Genomic DNA, 21,531 nt, shown 5'->3' on the forward strand with positions numbered 1-21,531 from the left:
ACTTCACTGGATAGATCTTCAAGACAAAAAATTAACAAGCAAACAGAGGCCTTAAATGACACACTAGATCAGATGGATCTAACCAATATTTACAGAACATTTCACCCATTCACAAATTCAAGAAGATTGATATAATACCAAGCATCTTCTCAGATCACGGTGGCATGAAGTTAGAAATCAACTACAATAACAAAACTCAAAAACACTCAAATACATGGAAGCTAAATGGCATGTTATTAAACAATGAATGGGTTACCAATGAGATCAAGCAAGAAATTAAAAACTTCCTGGAAACAAATGAAAATGAACACACAACCACTCAAAACCTATGGAACATAGCGAAAGCAGTGCTGAAACGGAAGTTCATAGCACTACAGGCCTACCTCAAGAAACAACAAAAAGGACTAATAAACTATCTAGCCCAACAACTAAATGAAGTAGAAAGAGAACAGCAAGAAAAGCCCAGAGGAAGTAGAAGGAAGGAAATAATAAAGACCAGAGCAGAAATAAATGACATAGAGACTAAAAAAAAAAAGTCCAAAATATCAATAAATCCAAGAGCTGGTTTTTTAAAAAGATAAACAAGATTGATGAACCCCTTGCCAGAATCATCAAGAAACAAAGAGAGAGGAACCAAATAAATAAAATCAGAGATGAAAGAGGTGATATAACAACGGACACCACGGAAATACAAAGGATTGTAAGAAAAGACTATGAACAACTATATGCCCACAAACTGGACAACCTGGGTGAAATGGACAAATTCTTAGAAACATACAATCTTCCAAAACTCAATCAGGAAGAATCAGAAAACCTGAGTAGGCCAATGACAACGGATGAAATTGAAGCAGTAATTTAAAAACTTCCAGCAAACAAAAGTCCCTGACTGGATTGATTTACAGGAGAATTTATGAAACATCCAAAGAAGAACTAACACCTATACTCCTCAAACTATTCCAAAAAATCCAAGAGGAAGCAACACTTCTAAGCTCTCTCTCTCTTTTAAAAAAATATATTTTTATTGGTTTCAGAGAGGAAGGGAGAGGGAGAGAGAGAATAGAAACATCCATGATGAGAGAGAATCATGGTGGATTGCTGCCTCCTACAAGTCCCTCACGGGATCGAGCCCACAACCCGGGCATGTGCCCTTGACTGGAATCGAACTTGGGACCTTTCAGTTCGCAGGCTGACGCTCTATCCACTGAGCCAAACTGGAGAGCAAAAAAAAAAATCCAAGCTCTTTTTACGAAGCCAGCATTATCCTAATTCCAAAACCAGATACAGGTACTACAAAGAAAGAAAATTACAGGCCAATATCCCTGATGAACACAGATGCTAAAATCCTAAACAAAATATTAGCAAATTGGATCCAGCAATATTTTAAAAAGATCACACACCATGACTAAGTGGGATTTATTCCAGGGATGCAAGGCTAGTACAGTATTTGCAAATCAATAACTGTGATATATCACATAACAAATTGAAAGATAAAAAACTTTCAACAAAATACAGCACCCTTTTTTGATAAAAACTCTCAGTAAAGTGGAAATAGAGGGATCATACTTCAACTTAATAAAGGCCATAAATGACAAACATACAGTCAACATCATACTAAAATGGGCAAAAAAACTAAAACCATTTCCCCTAAGAACAGGAACAAGACAGGGATGCCGGCTTCCACCACTTTCATTCAACATAGTACTGGAAGTCCTAGCCACAGCAATCAGACAAGGAGGCCAGATAAAAGGTATCCAAATTGGAAAGGAAGAAATAAAACTATCATTATTCACAGATGGCATGATATTATACATAGAAAACCTTAAAGACTCTACCAAGAAACTACTAAACTTAATAAATGAACTCGGCAAGGTAGCAGGATACAAAATCAATATCCACAAATCGATGGCATTTTTATATACCAATAATGGGATCTCTTACCCTTTGGGACAGCATGGATGGACCTGGAAAATATTATGCTAAGTGAAATAAGCCAAACTGAGAAAGACAAATATCACATGATCTCACTTATCTGTGGAATCTAATGAACAAAATGAATTGACGGACAAAATAAGACCTGAAGCAGGGAGGCATAGAACAGACTGACATACCTCGATGTGGGGCTAGAGGGACGAGAAGAGATAAACCAAAGAACTTATATACTTACTAGTGTCCTGGTGCATGGATTTGTACATATTGAAGGAAATTAATTAGAAAAAATATTTTAATATTGCTATTAACCCTTTCTCAATAACAGAAGTGTCAACCAAATTCAAGACTGACAATGACAGATCAAAACACACGCGTGTGAATGGTGTCAGCGAGAGCTTTAGATGTACCGCGCATGCGCAAGTCAATTTAGCCTTTTATATATGCAGAATGAACTTGCTTAATTAGACCTGCTTTCTGATTTAGCTAAACTTTATCCAGCCCAGTGAAGCACCCCAACTTCTCTTTCAGATAATTGTCAGCAACACAGCAGTAAATATCAACATGAAGCAGATTATTATTGTAGATCACGCAGGGAGAACAAAGGGTAAAATATTTAACTGCAGCAGTGTTTGATTATATTCTGCGCAGTAACAAAACCTGAAGTCATTTTCAAGTTCCTCCATTTCTTACTTCTTTTCAGTTGGGTCAAGTTTCTAAATCTCTGTTTTCTGGCTAATGAAAAGAAAATAGGATTCTACCAAGTCTCCTATCTACCTACTCCAGGACTTCTGTGAGAATCAAATGAGATGAGGCACGTGAAAACGCTTCACAGATATTTGGTTAAAGTGTAAAATGTTTGCACCTGGCTATAAAGCAAGTCATGTTCCTGGGCTGAAGAAACTCCAAGGAGGCTAGTCGCTAGGGAGAGGAAGCCAGGCATTGCTACGTGACGTCATTACCTGGCGGCCACAGCGACCGTTCCGGGCTGAGCTGTGGGCCCCATTTTGTGCCATGGGTCTCGGCAATGTTGGCTGCGATTTGGTGGGGTGTTGCTCTGGAGTGGTGGTGGGGCCTGTGTCCCACTTGGGGGAAGCCAAGTGTTGGTTTGTCAGCGCCAGGTCCATGGTGCTGTTTATTTTTAAATGGCCAGTGCGCGTCATGGCAGCTCCTGCATTGAACGTATGCACCATGGTGGTCAGTGCGCGTCATAGTGACCGGTCGGAGGGAAGGACAGACACGTAGCCTTTTATATATACGGATATGCATAGCCATGGACACAGGCAATAGGGTGGTAAAGACTTGGGGTTGGGTAGGAACTGGGAGGAGGGGGATGGGAGGGGGAATGGGAAATATCTGTAATACTATCAACAATATAAAATACATTTAAAAATGAAAAAAAGGGATATGTGTTTCACATACTTATACAATATGCAAAGAAAAACCCTTAAGGCTGCACAACAAACAATCCTTAAGGATTATTTAAGTGAAAAAAAGCAATTAGCAGAACAATTGCACATGGCAAGACCCTCTATTTGCGTTAGAAATGAGTATACAGGCACATGTGAGCACAGATATGTATAAAGATGGCATCACCTCACTTCCACTGCATAATGTTTATTTTTGTCGGCACAGGAAGAAGTCGGGAAGGATGTACAAACTGATAACATGAGTTACCTCTGAGAAAGCAGGTGACCTAATTCATACAATTCCATATTTTATCAGTTAAATGAGCAGGTATTAAGTCAGTAGAAACAGTGGAGTAAGAACCTCTGGAAATTCTCTCCCCCATATGAGCAATGAGAAAACTGCAAAACTGTCAGAATCAATTAAAATTTTTGTAACTCTGAAAATTAACCAAAGTCTTGCAACAATCTAGGGAGCATTTACTCAAGAAATACAGCCAAATCTAAGTAAGAACTGTGAGCTTTGTGGCACTTTAATGTCCTATTCCCACTCCCCCCCCCCACTCCCCCGTCTAGCTCCAAGGGAACCCTGGAAACCAGCAGTCCTGGTGAAAACAGAAGCCTGGCAGCCTGCAGAGGGCGGGACAGGGCCAGAGAATACGCATTCAATTACCTCACCAATCAATCTCTTGGTTTGCTGTGCTCACTGACCTGTCTCAGAGCTTACTAGGCACCAAAGGGGCATTGTTTCCCAGGGGCACTTATGAAAACGATTCAGAGGCAATTGTTTCAATCTCATAGCTGCCTGCAATGGGGAATAACAGTTGTGGCAAACAACAGGCTAAACCTGAAGCTAAACAGAAAAAGCTGAGGGGTGAGATGTGCACAGGGTGTAAAAACTCCAGCACATCTTGGGGCATCTAGATGGCCAGGCACAGGCTCTGCAAAGACCTGCAAAGGCCCTCACCTCCTGCCGATCAGAGGCTCTGAAAGTGAAAGCTAAGGCAAAGTTGCAACTCTCCTGCTGAGGGTTGAAAGCAGGCCTCAGCACACACACAGAGCCTCTTGCCAAAAACTGAGAATCTTACTGGTTCCAGGCATTTAAGAAAATCTTTCCAAACCATGAGCTGCCTGCTAAGCTAACTGAGCAGAGACTTTAGAAGCTACACACAAGAAAAATGCAGACTTCTCAGAATCTATATACACCGAGTGGCCAGATTATTATGACCACCTGACGTTTATAGGCAAATTAGCTATAATTTCGCGCTGAAGTTGCTAGAGGGCCAGATCATTATAAACGTCTAAATAGCAGAACATACCTAAGTATCGTTGCTGATCAAGTTCATCCTATCATGTTGATGGCGTATCCCAATGGAGATGGCTTCTTCCAACAAGACAATGTGCCATGCCACGGTGCTCGTATTGTGCAGGAGTGGTTTCAAGAACATGAAAGTCTCCCATGAGGGAGACTTTACCTTGATTAGGTGGCCCCCACAATCACCAGATCTCAATCCAATTGAGCATTTGTGGGACGAAGTTAAAAGAGCCATCAGGCAGCTGGTTCCACAACCATCAAATTTCACAGACTGTACAGTGCTATTCATCAGGCATGGTTTCAGATTCCTCGCATCACCTTTCAACATCTCGTGGAGTCAATGCCAAGAAGAATCGCCGCAGTATTGAAGACAAAAGGTGGCCCAACAAAGTACTGATGGGGTGATCATAATAATCTGACCGGTCATAATAATCTGGCCACTCAGTGTATATAAAAGCCTAAGCGACAGTTGGTTCGACCAGTTGACCGGTTGCTATGACGCACACTGACCACCAGGGGGCAGACGCTCAATGCAGGAGCTGACCCCTGGTGGTCAGTGTGCTCCCACAGCGGAAGCGCTGCTCAGCTGACCGATGGATGCCAGACGCAGGGCTCATGCTGGCTGCTGCGGCCCAGAGACTGCAGCAGACCAGCAGTGAGCCTACCGAGCAGCGGGGGCAGCAGGCACAGCGGGGCCGGGATGAGCAGGAGTGGCAGGCAGGAGCGGCAGGCAGCGTTGGACTGCTGGTTTCGGACCGATTCCCACAGGCCATGCTGAGGGACCCCACTAGTACATGAATCCGTGCACCGGGCCTTTAGTTAGCATAGAAAAGTCACTGAAAAAGCAATAACAATTACAACAAGCAGCAATAAGAAATCCTAGAGAGGTTGTAGAATTTGATTTCTAGAGTGGCTACATTATATTACTTAAAATGTCCATGGTCAGCAAATCATTACAAGATATACAAAGAAACAAGAAAGTATGATCCATACCTTCAGGGCATAAAGCAATCCATGGCTGTCCCTGAGGAAGCTCAGACATTGGACTGACTTATACGACTTTGAATCAGCTACCTTAACTGCGATACAGCTAAAGTAAACAAGGAAAACAGTGTCTTATCTATTGGAGAATAACAACAGAGACAGAATTTTAAAAAGGAACCAGACAGAAATTCTGTAGTTGAAAAGAACAAAAATGAACAAGTCAGTAGAGGGCTTAACAACAGATCTGAGTGGGGAAAGATAAATCTCAGAGATGCCACCTAGACCCGCATAAAAAACTGTCCAGTGACCATAACAAGAGACTGGATCTGTAATAAAAAACCTACCGACAAAGGAAACCTCAGGACCAGACGGCTTCCCTAGTGAATTCTACCACGTGTGTAACCCCAACACTCAAACTCTTCCAAAAAACGGAAGAGTGGAGAGAAGGAGACCCTTCCCAACCCACTTCCATGGAGCCAGTTACTACCCTGTACCAAACCCAGACAAGGACATCATTAAAAAATGAAAATCTATAGACCAATATTCCTTAAGAAAAAATCCTTGACCAAAACGGACAAATCAAATTCAACAGCATATTAAAGGGATTATCCTCCTACAATCATGTGGAATTTATCCAAGACATACAAGAGTGGTTCAACATATGAAAATCAATGTAATTCATTATGTTAACAGAAGAAAACACCTCATGATCATTTCAATATAGGACAAGTACTTGACAAAATTCACCATCCTTTCAAGCAGCACTCAAAATGAACATCTGTATCAAACTCACAGTGAACATTACACAGAATGTGGAAAAGTGAAAGTGTCCCCCCAAAGATAGGGTGTCCACTCTTGCTCCTCCTACACAATATTGTACTGCAAGTTCTAACCAGGACAATTAGGGAAGAAAAACAAAAAGCATCAGGTTGGAAAGAAAGAACCAGAACTATCTCTATTTGCAAGTGATCTGACCATGTATATAGAAAATCCTAAGAAACCATCAAAAAATGTTAGAGCAAATAAACAAGTTCATCAAAGGGTGACAGGATAAAAGGTCACTGCACAGCACACCGCAGGCTCTCACTCTGGGTGGGCTTTCCTTCCCAGGGTCCCATCCTGAGTTCTGGGGTGCTCCGGAGCAGCTGAGCCTGTGGGGCCTCCCTGCCCTGGATGCAGCTCTGCAGGGCTCTCCATCACCTCCCTGAGGCGGCAGGTCTCCGCTGTTCTCATTCCTGGAGAACCACCTATGGCTCACTCCAGCTTTCCAATGAGTCTGCATACACTTCATGTCCTGTATTAAACTTTTCTACTTTGAATTGTTTCTATTTTCCACTGAACACTAAAAAATATACAACAGAAGGTTGTCAGGCCAGTGAGGATCAAGACTGAATTTTTTTTCTGACTGACGGTCTTAAGTGTAAATAAGCCAAACAGAAGAAAGTCCAACCTCTGCCTTGGCTTTGGGGGAGTTGGACCAGGAATTGCTCCAATGGAAGGGAACAGCAGAAAGGCTTCAGAAGAGGGAGTCAGAAACTGGCCGCACAGAGGGGTCACTAGCCTTGGCGTTCTATCTCCGTTCTTTCAGATGATGCCCCTGAGACCCAGCTTCACTCCACACCCTGCCCTCCGTCAGAACTTGGGCAGCTGCTACAGTCTAAGAAGAGCTGTGCACATCGCATCTGCCACCAGCTGTGCTGTTCACAGGGAAGAGGGGAAATGCCAGCTACGACAGTGCCCTGCACCAGCCAGGATGGGGGGCACAGGATGAACAGGTGGTGGATACCACTCTTGTCATTGTGCACAAAAGAAATAAGCCTCTTTTCCTTAAAAAATATCAATATGCAAAAACCAATTGCATTTCTCACCTCACATTCATTAAGATGGCTACTATCAAAAACAGAAAATAGTGCCCTAACCAGTTTGGCTCGGTGGATAGAGCGTCGGCCTGCGGACTCAAGGGTCCCAGGTTCAATTCCGGTAAAAGGGCATGTACCTTGGTTGTGGGTACATACCTTGAAGGGAGTGTGCAGGAGGCAGCCGATCGATGTTTCTCTCTCATCGATGTTTCTAACTCTCTATCCCTCTCCCTTCCTCTCTGCAAAAAATCAATAAAATATATATTTTTTTTAAATAGCGAGTTTTGGTGAGGATGTGGGGAAACGTGCTGTGGTGGAATGTGAACTGGAACAGCTCTATGAACCACAGAGTGTGGTTCCTCATCATTAAAAACAGATTTACCATATGACCTAGCAATTCTTACTTCTGGGTATTTACTCACAAAACGGAAAGCAGGGTCTCCAAGAGCTATCTGTACACTCTTATTCATAGCAGCATCATTGACAACAGCCCAAGTTCAGTGGATTATTCAGCTTCAAAAGGAAGGGAACTCTGAGACATGCCACAGCACGGAGGAACCTGGAGGACGCTATGCTGAGTTAAAGTGAACCAGTCACAAAGACAAACACTGTCTCATTCCACACGTACGAGGTGCCAACAGCAGTCAAATTCATAAAGGTAAAAACTGCAATGGCGGTTCTAGGGGTGAGAAGAGGACATGTGGGGCCGTTTAATGGGTATAGTTTCAGTTTTGCAGGATGAATAAAGGTCTGGAGATGGCTGCACGACAATGTGGATATACTTAATGCTAGCAAACTATAATGGTTAAGATGGCAATATTACCCAAGTGATCCACAGATTCCTGCCATTTCTGTCAAAATTCCAAGTCATGTTTTGAAAAAATAAGAAATCCAATCCTCACATTCATACGTAATTGTAAAGGTCACCAAATAACCTAAACAATCTTGAAAAAGAACAAAGCTGGAGGATTAACACTTCCTCATTTCAAAACCTACTACAAAGCTACAGCAAACAAAGAATGGCACCGGCATAAGGACAGACATATAAACCAATAAAATAGACTAGAGAGCCAGAAATAATCTATCACATATATGGCCAAAAGATCTTCAATAAGGGTGCCAAGTCCATTCAATGGAAAAAGAAGAACAGTCTTTTCAACAAAGGGTGCTGGGATGACGTTGACATTGCACAAGAATGACGTTGGATCCTTACCTAACACCATATACAAAAATTAACTCTAAGTGCTCTTCCTCTGGGGAGCAGCCCCCCTCACTCCCTTCTCCCTCTTCTCTCCCCTCTCCTTCCCCCACAGGCAGGCATCTCCTAAACCTAAAGGACCCCACGAGGCTTGCAACCTGGGGAGCAATGGGCAGCAGCCCTCATCCCAGGCTCACCCCTGAACCTGCTCCCAAGGCCCGCTTTTCTCTGCCTTCCCAGAGACCTAAGGCAGCCCAGCCTGGCTCTCCTGTTGCTGCTTCTATGCTAAGTCCTTTCTTCCTCCTTTTTAAAAAAATATATTTTTATTGATTTCAGAGAGGAAAGGGGAGAGAGAGCTAGAAACATCAAGGATGAGAGAGAATCATTGACCATATGCTAAGCCCTTTCTTGTTTTACTGTCCTCAGCTTTAATAAATGTTCCCTCATAGTAAAAACAACAAAAAAAAAAATTAACACATAATGGATCAAAGACCTAATCATAAGAGCTAAAACTATAAAACTCTTAGAAGAAAATAGGAGAAAAGCTTCATGATCTTGGGTTAGGCAATGATTTTTTAGATATGATACCAAGAGCACAGGCAACAAAAGAAAAAGTAGACAAAATAGACTTTACCAAATTTTAAACTTTGTGCATCAAAGGATACTATCAACAGAGTAGCACTGGTCGTTTTGGCTCAGTGGCTAGAGCATCAGCCTGTGGACTGATGGGTCCCAGGTTCGATTCCGGTCAAGGGCATATGCTCGGGTTGCAGGCTCGGTCCCCAATAGGGGGCGTGCAGGAGGCAGCCGATCAATGATTCTCTCTCATCATTGATGTTTCTATCTCTCCCTCTCCCTTCCTCTCTGAAATCAATAAAAACAATATTAAAAAGAAAAACGAGTAAAAGGCAATGACAGAAGAGGAAAAAATATTTGCAAATCACATCTATAATAATGAAAGCATAATATGCTAATTAGACCAGACAGCCGAACAACCTTCCAGACATCCTTCCAGATGTCCTTCTGGACGACCTTCCAGACAAAGCTGGGGCTGCGAGGGCTGAGCCCCTTGCATGAATTTTGTGCATCAGGACTCTAGTATAATACATAAAGAACATGTAAACTCCACAACAGAAAAACCCAATTCAAAATGGGCAAAGAACTTGAATAGATATTTCTCCAAAGAAGATAGTCAAATGACACAATAAGCACATGAAAAGATGCTGACCATCACTGTTAGAAAAACGCAAATGAAAACTACAATGAGCTACCACTGCACACTCACCACAAACAAGAACAATGAGGGCTGGCAAGGACGTGGAGAAATTAGAACACTCATACATTGCTGATGGGACTATCACATAGTGCAACGGCTGGGGAAAACAGTGTGGTGTTTTCTCAAAAAGTTAAACATAGAACTTCCCTAAGACCCGGTAATTCCACTCCAAGGAATCTACCCTGTGGAGAGCAGCTACAGCATTTGAACAGGTTCAAGCCTGAGACTAATGAGAGGGCACAATCCTCTTGTGGCAAAGCCACGTGCAAGCCCCCAGCACAATTATAGCCAAAGACTATAGTTTGTAAGCTTGAACCTATGGTCTGCACCTGTGGTCCCACTGTGGCTGAGTGATGTGGGCTTGATAGAGTTCAGGTGCATGTAATTGAGTAGATTCGAAACCGCAAGAATGTTGTAAACATCTTGACCACGCCCTTACTTTGCCTTGTGGAATGTGGCTATAAAATAAAGACGCGGCTTGCAGGCCGTGGTGCTGTCGCTAGCTCTCCATCAGAGAGGACACTGTCCCACCCAGACCCAGCTTTTTTCTCTTATCTGTCTTTTCTCAATCCTTCACCGCCCCCTCTCAGGCTCACTGAACCTGTCTGTGCTGGCGCGGCACATATGGCTCCCAACATGGGGCTGAGTATGGGGAACAGGGGCCTGAGTTCAGGCTCACCCATGGCCGTGCCGACTCGGCACACTACCCAAGGAAACTGAAAACAGGATTCAAAGAAACACATGTACATGCATATTCATAGCAACATTATTCACAATAACCAAAAGGTGGAAAAAAGTCACATGTTCATCAACAGATGAGTAGATGGACAAAATGTTCCCAGACAATGGAATATTAATCAGCCACAAGAGGAATGAAGTGCTGATACATGCTACTATATGGATGGACTCAATATAATTATACTAAGTGGAAAAAGACAGTTGCAAAAGGCACACATTGTATGACTGTCCAGAACAGGCAAATCCAGACACATAGGAGGTTGACAGGGGTTGGCAGGACAGGGGACTGGACAGGGACTGCTCCTGGGGACAGAATTTCTTTTTGAAGTGATGAAAATGTTCTGGAATTAGGTAGTGGTGATGGTTGTACAACTTTGTGAATATACTAAAATATACTCAATCTATACACTTTAAAAGGGTGAATCTTAGGGCAAAAAATTTTATCTCAATTTAAAATGAACAACAAAAAGGTGAGGTAAATAATAAGCATCTACAGTTTCTTCGACTCTTTTGAAAACTCTGGGTGGTCACTGCAGGCCGGCGCCCTCCCAGCGGCGCTGCAGGCGGGTGGGCTGGCCAGTGCTCACCTTGAGGTGCTGGTGCATGCAGTAGCGGCACACCTTGTGCTTCATCTCATGCGTCACGGCACTGGAGGAAGGAATAAACCCACATTTTGGCTGCAAAATAAATAAGAAAATCTGCTTAGGGAGAAATCGCATACCTTTAAGCCAGTGGTTCCCAACCTTCCTAATGCCGCGACCCTTTAATACAATTCCTCACGTTGTGGTGACCCCCAATTTCATTGTTACAAATTGAACATAATTAAAGCATAGTGATTAATCACAAAAACAATATGTAATTATATATGTGTTTTCCGATGGTCTTAGGCGACCCCTGTGAAAGGGTTGTTCGACCCCCAAAGGGGTCTCGACCCACAGGTTGAGAACCGCTGCTTTAAGCAGACATAGAACTACAAGGCAACTTTGGGAGCAGCAGCCGTGTTGGACAGAACTGTCCCCAAAGCTGCTTTTCTCTCTAGCCCCTGATGCTTCTCTTGTCGTATCATCTAAACATCTCTTTGCTGCTTGAGTCAGAACTCTCACTGGTCCTCAGTTGCTGGACTGAAAAGCACAACACAGAGTCGCTTTGTGTTTTCAAGACAAACGAGACTGGAAAGATGCTGGGAGTGCTCCCAGCTCCAAGAAGCAGGACCTCATTCCCTCTGACAAGAAGTCATGAACAGGAAGGGCCCATCTGATGGTTGCTAGGCTCCCAAAACGTCTGGAACCCCGGGTGCCTTTTGAAACCCCTGGTTTCTGGGCACATACAACATGTAAGACCTGAATTTAGCACGTGGCCCTGGAGAGCTGCCATGTCTCTGTGAGGCCAAGACACTCACCCTCTGGAGAAGCAGGTCCACAGTCCCCACTGAGCACAGGGGTTGTGAGTGCTCAGGGTCAAGGGTGTGACCCGGAAATCACCACCAAAGAGGTTTGGGAAAAGGAGACAAACAATGGCTTGGGACATCCGGGAAGCTTCCTGAGGAAGACCTGAGCAGCCCCCTGGACACTGGGCAGCAGAATGAAGCCAGGGGCCTGGCCCTTATCCGGCAATCACTTCCTCCAATAGACATGCAACACCCCTTGTCCCCCAGCTCAGGACTCCTGGCCACGACAAACCGAGGGAGGTTTCACATGAGCAGGACAGAAGCAAAGGAACAGAGTGCCCTCCAGTCTGAAGGGCAGCCCTCAAGCTGACCTCCTGGAACACAGCATGTAGTGTCACCACAGGGCCCACAGGGCATGGCAGAGGGAGTGGTCAGGGGGGCCTAGCGAGCTGCACCTTCCAAAGCAAACGGGGAGGGTGGAATCCAAAGCACTTCTGCTGGTGGCTGTCGGCCAGGGCCTGTCCCGCTGTCTCTCCTTCGCAACACCTGGAAACAGGCCTGAATCTGGGGGCCTGGGGAGCCATGTCCCTTGGGCTGGCCGGTGGGAGAAACCAGAGCAGGTGGCACCATGGAAGGAGCGGGAAGCAGACGGAGTCTCTAGGACAGCGCTTCTCAACCTGTGGGTCGCGACCCCTTTGGCGGTCGAACGACCCTTTCACAGGGGTCGCCTAAGACCATCCTGCATATCAGATATTTACATGACGATTCATAACAGTAGCAACATTACAGTTATGAAGTAGCAACGAAAATAATTTTATGGTTGGGTCACAACATGAGGAACTGTATTTAAAGGGCCAGAAGGTTGAGAACCACTGCTCTAGGAAATGCTGGGCCTGAGAAGGGCTGCGGGGCCGTGGAGACAGCAGGAGCTTCAGTGGGAAGGTGTGCTCTGGCAGGTGCCCTGGACTCACAACTTGAACCCACCTTTCCCTTCTCCCCACACCACTCCCCTTTACAAAACTTCACCTTGATCTCTACACACAGAATCGGCCGGTGCTCGGCAAAATGGTACGTCTGAAGTCTGGCTAAATTGGGAAGGCACAGAGCATAACCACTGAGAGTGTCCAGGTCCTTGTCACAGCGAGATTCTAGAAGACAGAGGGGAAATACCTGAGGATCAGTGCCAGGGATACGAGGCGCCCCTGCAGCCACTTGGCCAATTCCTGTGGAGGAAAGGTCAGCCCTGGCCTCCAGCTCCTGGGCGGCCGCCTCCAGCTGAAAGTGCTGCCTGCCGGAGGCCTCTGAGTCACAGGAGTACAACTGTGACTCAGGGTGGGGGTTGGGCCTCACCGTATCAGCTCGACCTCCAGAAAGCTGGAGGCTGAGGGCAGCTAGTCAGCTGTGTCTAATGCCCAACCCTCCAAAAACCCTCCCACCAAGCTGGGCAGCCTCCGTGCGTGGCACTCCTCCATGCGCTCACACACTGCTGCTGCAAGCAGGACGCGCACCCCACACGACTCCAGGGGGAAGGACACCGGGAAGCACATGCCGTGTCCTTGGACCTGCCCCCAGCGCCTCTTCCTCCTGCTGGTCTTACCTGTGTCCCTGAGCTGCGACCAGCCATAACATGACAATGACAATGAGTTCTATAGGTCCTTCTAATAAATTATCAGATCCTGAGGTTGGTCTTGGGGACCCCCAAATGTTCAATTGTCATCAGAAGTGAGGTGGCCTTGGGGACTGCCCCCAAATTCTGTGAGCCCCTTAACCCAGGACCTCAGAGGAAGGAGGCAGCAGCCTCTCCCTGCTCCTGCGGGCTCCGTGGGAGGCTCGCACACACAGCTCCCCAGAGGGGCTGCGGGAAGCTGTGCTGTGGGCAGTCACGGAGGCACATGTGACCTCCAGACCCCACGTGAGGCTGGCCTTTCCCCTTTCACAGAACAAGGCTGATGGCGAGTCATCACTACAATGGGGCACAGTACTTATCACTGTTAAGTAGCATACGTTTAATTACTAATTCTAAAATAAAATAATGGTACTGAGCAGCATTGCAGCTGCACAGCAGAACCTAGAACAAGTCTCAGTCTGTCTTCCTCTAGAGGAGGAAACAGCTAAGACGCTGTCCTGGCTTCAACGTGGCTATGACCTCCTTCCTCCCTCAGCCCTCACAACACGGAGCCCACTCCTCTAGGCCTCCTCAACCGGGGCTCCAGGCACGGTGCCCTGGGGGCTGGCCTGCTCCTGTCAAACAAGGGAGACTTCTCCACCGGCCACTGCACACCGTGGCTGCCTGGCTGTGTTTTGGGCGGAGGCATGTCCATCTCAATAGGGGCTTTACCTCTTTGTCTCTGACCCTGAAAGGCAAGGCTTTGACATGGCTTCTGTCACTAAGCCATGACTAAGTTCAAGAAAGTACGGGAGGTGATGGGGCAGGTACGGGAGGTGATGGGGGAGGTACGGGAGGTGATGGGGCAGGTACGGGAGGTGATGGGGCAGGTATGGGAGGTGATGGGGGAGGTACGGGAGGTGATGGGGCAGGTACGGGAGGTGATGGGGCAGGTACGGGAGGTGATGGGGGAGGTACGGGAGGTGATGGGGCAGGTACGCTGGGGGCAGGTTCTCCGGCTGCAGATTCTGTGGGCCTGGCCCTCCTTTGCGGTGTGGGTCTACCTGGTTTCCTTGACTCCTCCAGCCTTCCTGCAGCCTCCCTTCCCTTCCCTGAGTCTCCCCTAACTCCCTCGGCTCCCTCTCGCTCCCAACTGCATGTTTCTTAGTATTAATTAGTCCCTGGTCATACATTCTCTGCAGTGGCCTGGGGATCTGATGACAGAATTGTCTTCGTAAGCTCCTGGGGTCTCTACCCTGATGATCAAGTTTCTGGCAAAAGAAATGCTGAAAGCTGCATCTACCTGACATGAGGAAAAATGTCACACACTTCACATCGGGCATCTTAAATGACAAAGGAAATGTGTAAGTTAGAAACCCTTACCTGGTCGTTCAGACTGTATCTTTAAGCAGAGCTGCTTCACAAAATCTAAAGGCAGCTGGACCACCTCCTGTAAGGACAAACAGCCGCAGTGTGAGCCGCACAGCACTGTGAACGTACTTGATGCCGCGGAGCTGCACACGCACAGTGGTGCAAACGGTACATTTATGTGGCGTGTATTTCAGCACATTAACAAGTCCTCAGGACAAGTATGTGGGCCTCAGGAAGAAAGGCTGCTCTTTTACTTGAAGGCCATGTCCCAATTCAACGGAAGCCCCGGGAGCAGCAGCCCTCCTGAGTGGCTGGGTGCCGGGTGGTGACCAGCAGCGGCCCATCACCCAGTCAGTGTCCTCACGAGCCCTGGCCTCTCCTCGTGGTGTCCATGCGGCAAAGCAGGGCTGGAGGGCCTCACTGCCGGCACGAATGCTCCCAGCAGCTGTCTCCGCAGACACCCTGAGCCTCTCCCACTCCCCCCTGAGGAGCAGCTCAAGGAAAAGGGTCTGATGGAATACTAATCTCTGGTGAGACCCCTGAGGGCCCTCCGCCACGGGACTCAGGGCCCAGCAGGCTGTGCATCTGGGCAAAAAACAAAGAGCAACTTCTCTCCACGTTGCTGCTCCTTGCAATTTCCTGAAGAAGGAGTCTTAATTCATGCTGCTCACCATCGTCCTGATGCTGCCAGGGTGGCAGAGCTCTCCCTCTGGGGAAGCCCCACAGGACACAGGAGGCCAGCCGAGGATGTGAACGCTGAGGCCTGCCGGGGCCTCCCACGTGCTCCTGCAGTGGGCCTGGCTTCAACTGTCCACTTCCCAGCCTGCTGTGTGAGTTGACCTCATGAATTTTGTCATTTACCTACACATGCTATAAACTGATAAAAGGTGAGTTGCTAAAAATTTAGTTCTGAATTAGGTAAGGTGAAACAATGGAAGAGGGGAAATTATAAACATTTGAAAATTCAAAACTTAGACATTCACAAAAGCCCAAGGTCTCACTCCACTTTAAACAAACCAAAGGTAGGAAGTGAGCAGACATTGTGCAGGAAAGATAAAGAACTGCCTCCAGCCCTAGCTGGTTTGGCTCAATGGATAGAGCGTCAGCCTGGGGACTGAAGGGTCCCAGGTTTGATTCCTGTCAAGAGCACATGCCTGGGTTGCAGGCTCGATCCCCTAGCTGATCAATGATTCTCTCTCATTATTGATGTTTCTATCTATATCTTCTCCCTTCCTCTCTCTGAAATCAATAAAAATTTTTAAAAAATTTTAAAAAAGAACTGCCTCCAGACCCACCCTCAGAGAAACACCTCAGCCCCGCAACCTGGGGCAAGGCTGGGGGCAGGGCCAGCACAGCAGCTCAGGCCTGCGCAGGTGTCCTGATGCCTCGGCTGGGAAAGGCAGGCAGGCAGGCCCTGCTGGAATCATCAAGTGACAGACACGTGCAGAGGACCGAGGGGGTCGAGTCCAGAGCTCAAAGTGGCTCAGCTACTCTTGAAACGTCTGTGACTCCCCCGCCTAAGTTCATAGTCACCAAGGTAAAAAGTAGAATTTATTTCTTTAAGCAACTTTAAATTCCTGATTTTATAATGAGTTCTATTTGTGTTTTAAGTCAGAATAAAATGTTGGTAGTAGGCACCCTTCCTAGCATTTGGTTACATTGACCAACCCTTGCTTCAGACTCATGACCCTGTGAACTGTGCCATCACCTGCCAGACAGACGGATGGTGCCTCAGAGCCCTGGGAGGCAGTGGGCATCAGCAGGGCATGTGGTATTAACTTAGGGAAACTGGAAGAGCACAGAACCCTCCCAGGAAGTGTACCTGGAAGATGTGGCCACACCGGCTTCCCTGATGACAGGCATTGCCCTCAAAGGGATGTCGGGAGGCTGCAGAGGAGAAGGGCCGCCCAGACTGGAGGCCAACGGGGAGCAGCACGTTCGCAGTCTCCCAGGAGCTCCCTCAGGAGAACGGCACCCTCACTTGCCACACGTGCCGGCCTGGCCCATGCCCGCATCGTGTCAGGGTAAAGGTGAAGTCCAGGCCGCCCAGGGACACCCAAACTTGGAGACTGAGGCCCACAAAAGCGAGGCTAAACTTCTAAAATTCACCAGGGTCTCCACTACCCCCAGGATTTAAGATGCAGACATCTGTAGGCATAAAGGGACAGCCTCGTCCCCACTGGCTAACCACCAGTTCACACGGAAACCAGCCCAGACCAGTCCTCAAACCAGCTGGGCAGGCCCGGAGGCAGCGCAGGCACGAGGTGGGTGCTGTTGGGCCTCGTGCTCTCACCACGGGGCTGGTTGTATCTGTCCCAGGACACAGAGGAGGGAAACGCTCACCCGGCTGCATCTGGCCCACTTCCCATCAGGCGGCATCCACACAAGCTGACTCTGCCTGTTGGCCGTGTGTGGATCAGAGTTGTGCTCTGGATGCCACCATCCAGTGGGGCCAGGCCTGAGTGGCGGTCCCCTGGGGACATCGCGTCTGCCTGGGGGCAAGACAGGCTGTGTTCACTCAGGTGCTGTCTCCATGTGGAGGTGTCAATGGAATGCATGTTCCCAGAAAGCGACCTGTGGCCTCACCTCATGCACCCAGGGACCCATCCACTGTGGATGGCAGAGCATGTGTGCCCTGGGCCAGGGGACTCCCTCACGCTGCTCCCACTTACCTGGCCGCTCTCAGCTGCCCTCACCTCCCACCACCCTCCTCACTGGCCCTGCCAGGGGAAAGATCTGGAGCCTCAGCGCTGTGATACAGAGAGAGGCTCCACAGGGGCCAGGTGCGCCCGCTCCCTGGGACTCCACGCACAGACTGCAGCTCCCTGCAGGCCTTCCACTCTGCGTGGGCTGACCTGCAAGGCCGCAGGATACTGTGGAAAGGACAGACACAACTTTGGGCCAGGTCATCTCTCAGATCAAGTGCTGGGGAGCCCGGGCTGAGTCTCAAGGACCCTCAGAGCCCTGCAGTAAATCCATGTGGGGAGGTTCTGAGAACCCCAGCCAAAAGCCGCACCACCCTGCCAGCTCCATGGCTGGGCCACCCTGGAAAGGGTCTGATGCCTTCAGTCAAGGCTGCAGCCTGAGGGACACCCGCAGCCACCTCCATACATCCTAAGCTTGTCAAGGGACCTTCTTGGAGGATGCTTTGCTGTCAGAGTCATTTAAAACCTACTTTGCCTGGCAGCCCTTCAGCGTCACAGGTGCCCTTAACCTCCTAGTTATCATTTTTCCTAGGACAGACGCAAGGCATAGGATCTACAAAACGGAGCAGTGCTCTCTGTGTGCAAAGTGACAGACCTGCTAGTCTGTTCAGTGCCCTGATCTAAAACAGGCAGCAAGGCCAACAGATACTAAGACAGCTGTCCCAGGCATGGACCAAAGCCACTGTGGCTTCCTACACTGTCTCCTCCCCAAGTGTCCAAACTACAGACTTTGTGACAGGCACCCCTCTCAGTTATCACGTGGTCTCTCTGAACCTCAGGCCTTTCAGCTAGAAAATGGGAATAATACTATCTGCTCTGCTACCTCACAACACAGCAAATGCGAAAAACAAACCACTTGGAAACTCTAACATGAGGAACTATCAAGCTCAGAGTTCCAAACTGTAATTGAGAAGCTGGTACTATTGAGACAGATCTTGCCCATGAACTTAGACTCCATAAGTGAAACCACTTACCCCACAATGAACATAGTTCTCCCCCAAAAACTCTTTCATGACATTTTTGCCGAAGTCCACTATGCTTTGTAGGTGCTGGAATACTTCTTCCGAGGCCTGCAATGAAGAAGCACAGGAAGGCCTTACTGACGCGGCGCGAGGCGGAGGGCTACACAGAGGGCGCCCCGTGGAGATGGCGGTCCGGGACGCGGAGGAAGGTGAGCCTCGCCAAGGACACCGCCAGACCCACTGGAGCTTCTGTCCCCTCAGCTCCCAGGCCCACCTCTGCCTTCTATCCAGGGCCGCACGTGACCCACACCTGTGCCAGGAACACCAGTGGATTCCACCAGCAGCTCATGCACGCTTCCAAGGAATCGACTTTGAAAATCTCTCCTGTCCAAAAATCACTAGGTATTTACATTTTATTCTTCAGCCTCTAAATAGAGAATAAAATATTTTCTCCCAAATTAGATGTTCTTAAGGAGCCAATAAGCTATGAGATTTGGGTGAGACAGGAAATCAGCCCTGTGTCCCTCCCCCTGGCGGAGGCGAGAACTCCGAAGAGTCCATCCCAGGTCTAAGGAATGAGAGAGCTGTCCTCAAGGGCAGTCCAGGCGGTGCTGACACAGGGCTTGAGCTCCAGGGAAGTCCTGGGCTGGGCTGCCATCTGCCCTGTAGCACCCGCAGACCCAGCCTGCATCCCAGGGCGAGTGCAGTGTGAAGTGTGAGAATGAAACCCAACAGAAAAGCCCAGAGCACACCCAGTGGCTCCACACGCTTGGCCCAGGGCTCCTGACAAAAAGCTCCTCTTGTTGACAGCATGACCACAGGATTCCCACTGGTAACACCACTGACATAATAAGTAAAGGCAAATTGTTTGTTGCCTCAATAAATTGAAATGGGAAAAGCTGACCAGAGCTGGGGTCTGGGCTCAGCAGATGCTGAGTAGAGAAGGGGGGCTAGAGGCAGCCTCCCAGATGGCTCTGGTCCCCACTTGGATTCCACAGAAACACAATGGCCGTCCTGGCCAATTTCCACTCCCCACCCACACACCCACCCCTGCCCGTCCCCACTGTGAGGGCCGTGCCCACAGCTCCTGCCTTTGCTTTGGAGCAGGGCTCACACCAGCTCCTGTGCCTCCCTCCCTTCCCCTAGGGCAGTGGTCGGCAAACTGTGGCTCGCGAGCCACATGCGGCTCTTTGGCCCCTTGAGTGTGGCTCTTCCATAAAATACCACGTGTGGGCGCGCACATAGAGTGCAATTGAAACTTTGTGGCCCATGCGCAGAAGTTGGTATTTTGAGCCCTGCACCCACTGAGATTTGGATGAATACCACAGCGACACCCCACCTCCAGGGTCACTGCCTCCCAGAGGTCAGCGGGGCTACAGAGCAGCAACAGCTCTGAGGGTGTCCACGGTCCTGGGCTTGGGTGACTCAGCAAATAGAAACCAAGGCTCCATCTGAACTGCCTGTTGGGACTTGCAATGCTGCCTACCTGCCAGCATCCCAGACTTCATGTTCACAGAAGGGGAAACGCCAAGCTGAGACCTGACCCTCGGGGTCCCCGCCAACCACAGGGCTCTCTGACTTGAACGGGCGATTCCTAGCTCAGCACCCAAGGACTCCCCACAGTGACCCACAGTGACCCCACCAAGCACTGGGTCCTGCAGGAATCAGACACACCACGTTCTGTACTGAATGCTGTGTCATATTTAAATTTCTATAATGAGCATTAATACTTCTACATCAGAAATAAAATCAAAGTGTTCCTAAGTAATTGTCTTAATGATTGGGTGGCAAACTCAACAGATCTTACCTTCTTCCTATTGGGAGGAAACTTCAGAAAACGCAGTACCACACAACGCTATTGGAAAAGAAAGCAAAGGGTGATTAGTGCCGCCCACAGCCGGGGGAGGGGGGGGGGCAGGGTGTGCAGGAGGGGTTGGGCAGCTTGGGGGCTGTCCCAGAAGCTTGGAGGTGGCAACCTCATAGGCAGCCCACTGGCCTAAACACCCAGTGCCCCCACCAGAGGACACACAGGGGCCACAGGGCAACCAGGAATACCTGTGGCTCCTGATCAAGCCAGCCCACTCCCAGGAATTTAACTTCAGGAAATAAGAATGAACAAAAGACTTTACTACTCATATAAAACTGTTGCTGATTCTAAATAAAATGGAAAATGATCTCAATGTTACCAGCCCACCCTAGGGAGCTACAGTGTCCTCCTGAGGGCCAGTCCCCTCAAACAACCACACTCCATGTGCACCTGTTCTGCAAGGCCAGCACTGCTGCCCTATGAGGGCCAGGCTGTGAGGGCCGGTGGCCACAGGTCATGCCAAGAGGCCAGCTATGGAGCCAGCAACACCCATTCAGATGGACGGCAGAGAAAGGTGAGAAATCAACCTCACCAGCCCTCGTTGGCAGAAAGACACCTAGTCCTAGGGATACCATGGCTGGAGGGCAGGCTGCCTCGGCTGACCTCAGGGAGGTGCCCAGGGGGGAGTGGGCACTGCTGCCCCCAGTGAGCGCCAGGGCTGCCACTGCACCAGGTCTAACCAGCTGTGAAGAAAACTCCTTTCTCTCTAAACAGACATGGGAACGCAGGTGTCTGAAATGTGCCTTCTTCTCGATGTCTAGGACACGATGCCAAGAAAGTTAAGAGAGGGGTGAGATTAAGAAGACGGTCTGGGCCGGGTAGCTCTGCCCACAGCAGGACAGGGAGTGAGGCACACTCACTGACACCTTGGCACCCCAGATGAGCATCAGTGATTTCAAAAAACTAAAAAAATCACTGCGTGCAGGAATGA

The 21,531-nt window shown here is 48.4% G+C and overlaps 1 protein-coding gene across 7 annotated transcripts in view; it reads right to left on the reverse strand.

The window, feature by feature from the left end:
- IPPK (inositol-pentakisphosphate 2-kinase) overlaps positions 1 to 21,531 on the reverse strand; it is a 69,199-nt gene that overhangs the window by 41,364 nt on the left and 6,304 nt on the right. For 4 of the 7 annotated variants that reach the window (XM_023743627.1, XM_006102203.3, XM_023743629.1 and 1 more), the window contains exons 2-6: positions 20,541 to 20,588; positions 18,746 to 18,841; positions 15,079 to 15,145; positions 13,116 to 13,237; positions 11,290 to 11,379 (exon numbers count right to left, since the gene is read on the reverse strand). In XM_023743627.1, the coding sequence (XP_023599395.1) occupies positions 11,290 to 11,379; positions 13,116 to 13,237; positions 15,079 to 15,145; positions 18,746 to 18,841; positions 20,541 to 20,588 (423 nt within the window). Of the gene's footprint in view, positions 1 to 11,289; positions 11,380 to 13,115; positions 13,238 to 15,078; positions 15,146 to 15,737; positions 15,944 to 18,745; positions 18,842 to 20,540; positions 20,589 to 21,531 lie in introns of those variants that run through there. The other 3 variants (XM_023743628.1, XM_023743630.1, XM_023743631.1) reach the window with 3 other exon arrangements.

This window comes from Myotis lucifugus, unplaced genomic scaffold (genome assembly GCF_000147115.1).
Source record: "Myotis lucifugus unplaced genomic scaffold, Myoluc2.0 scaffold_404, whole genome shotgun sequence".
Lineage (NCBI taxonomy): Eukaryota > Metazoa > Chordata > Mammalia > Chiroptera > Vespertilionidae > Myotis > Myotis lucifugus.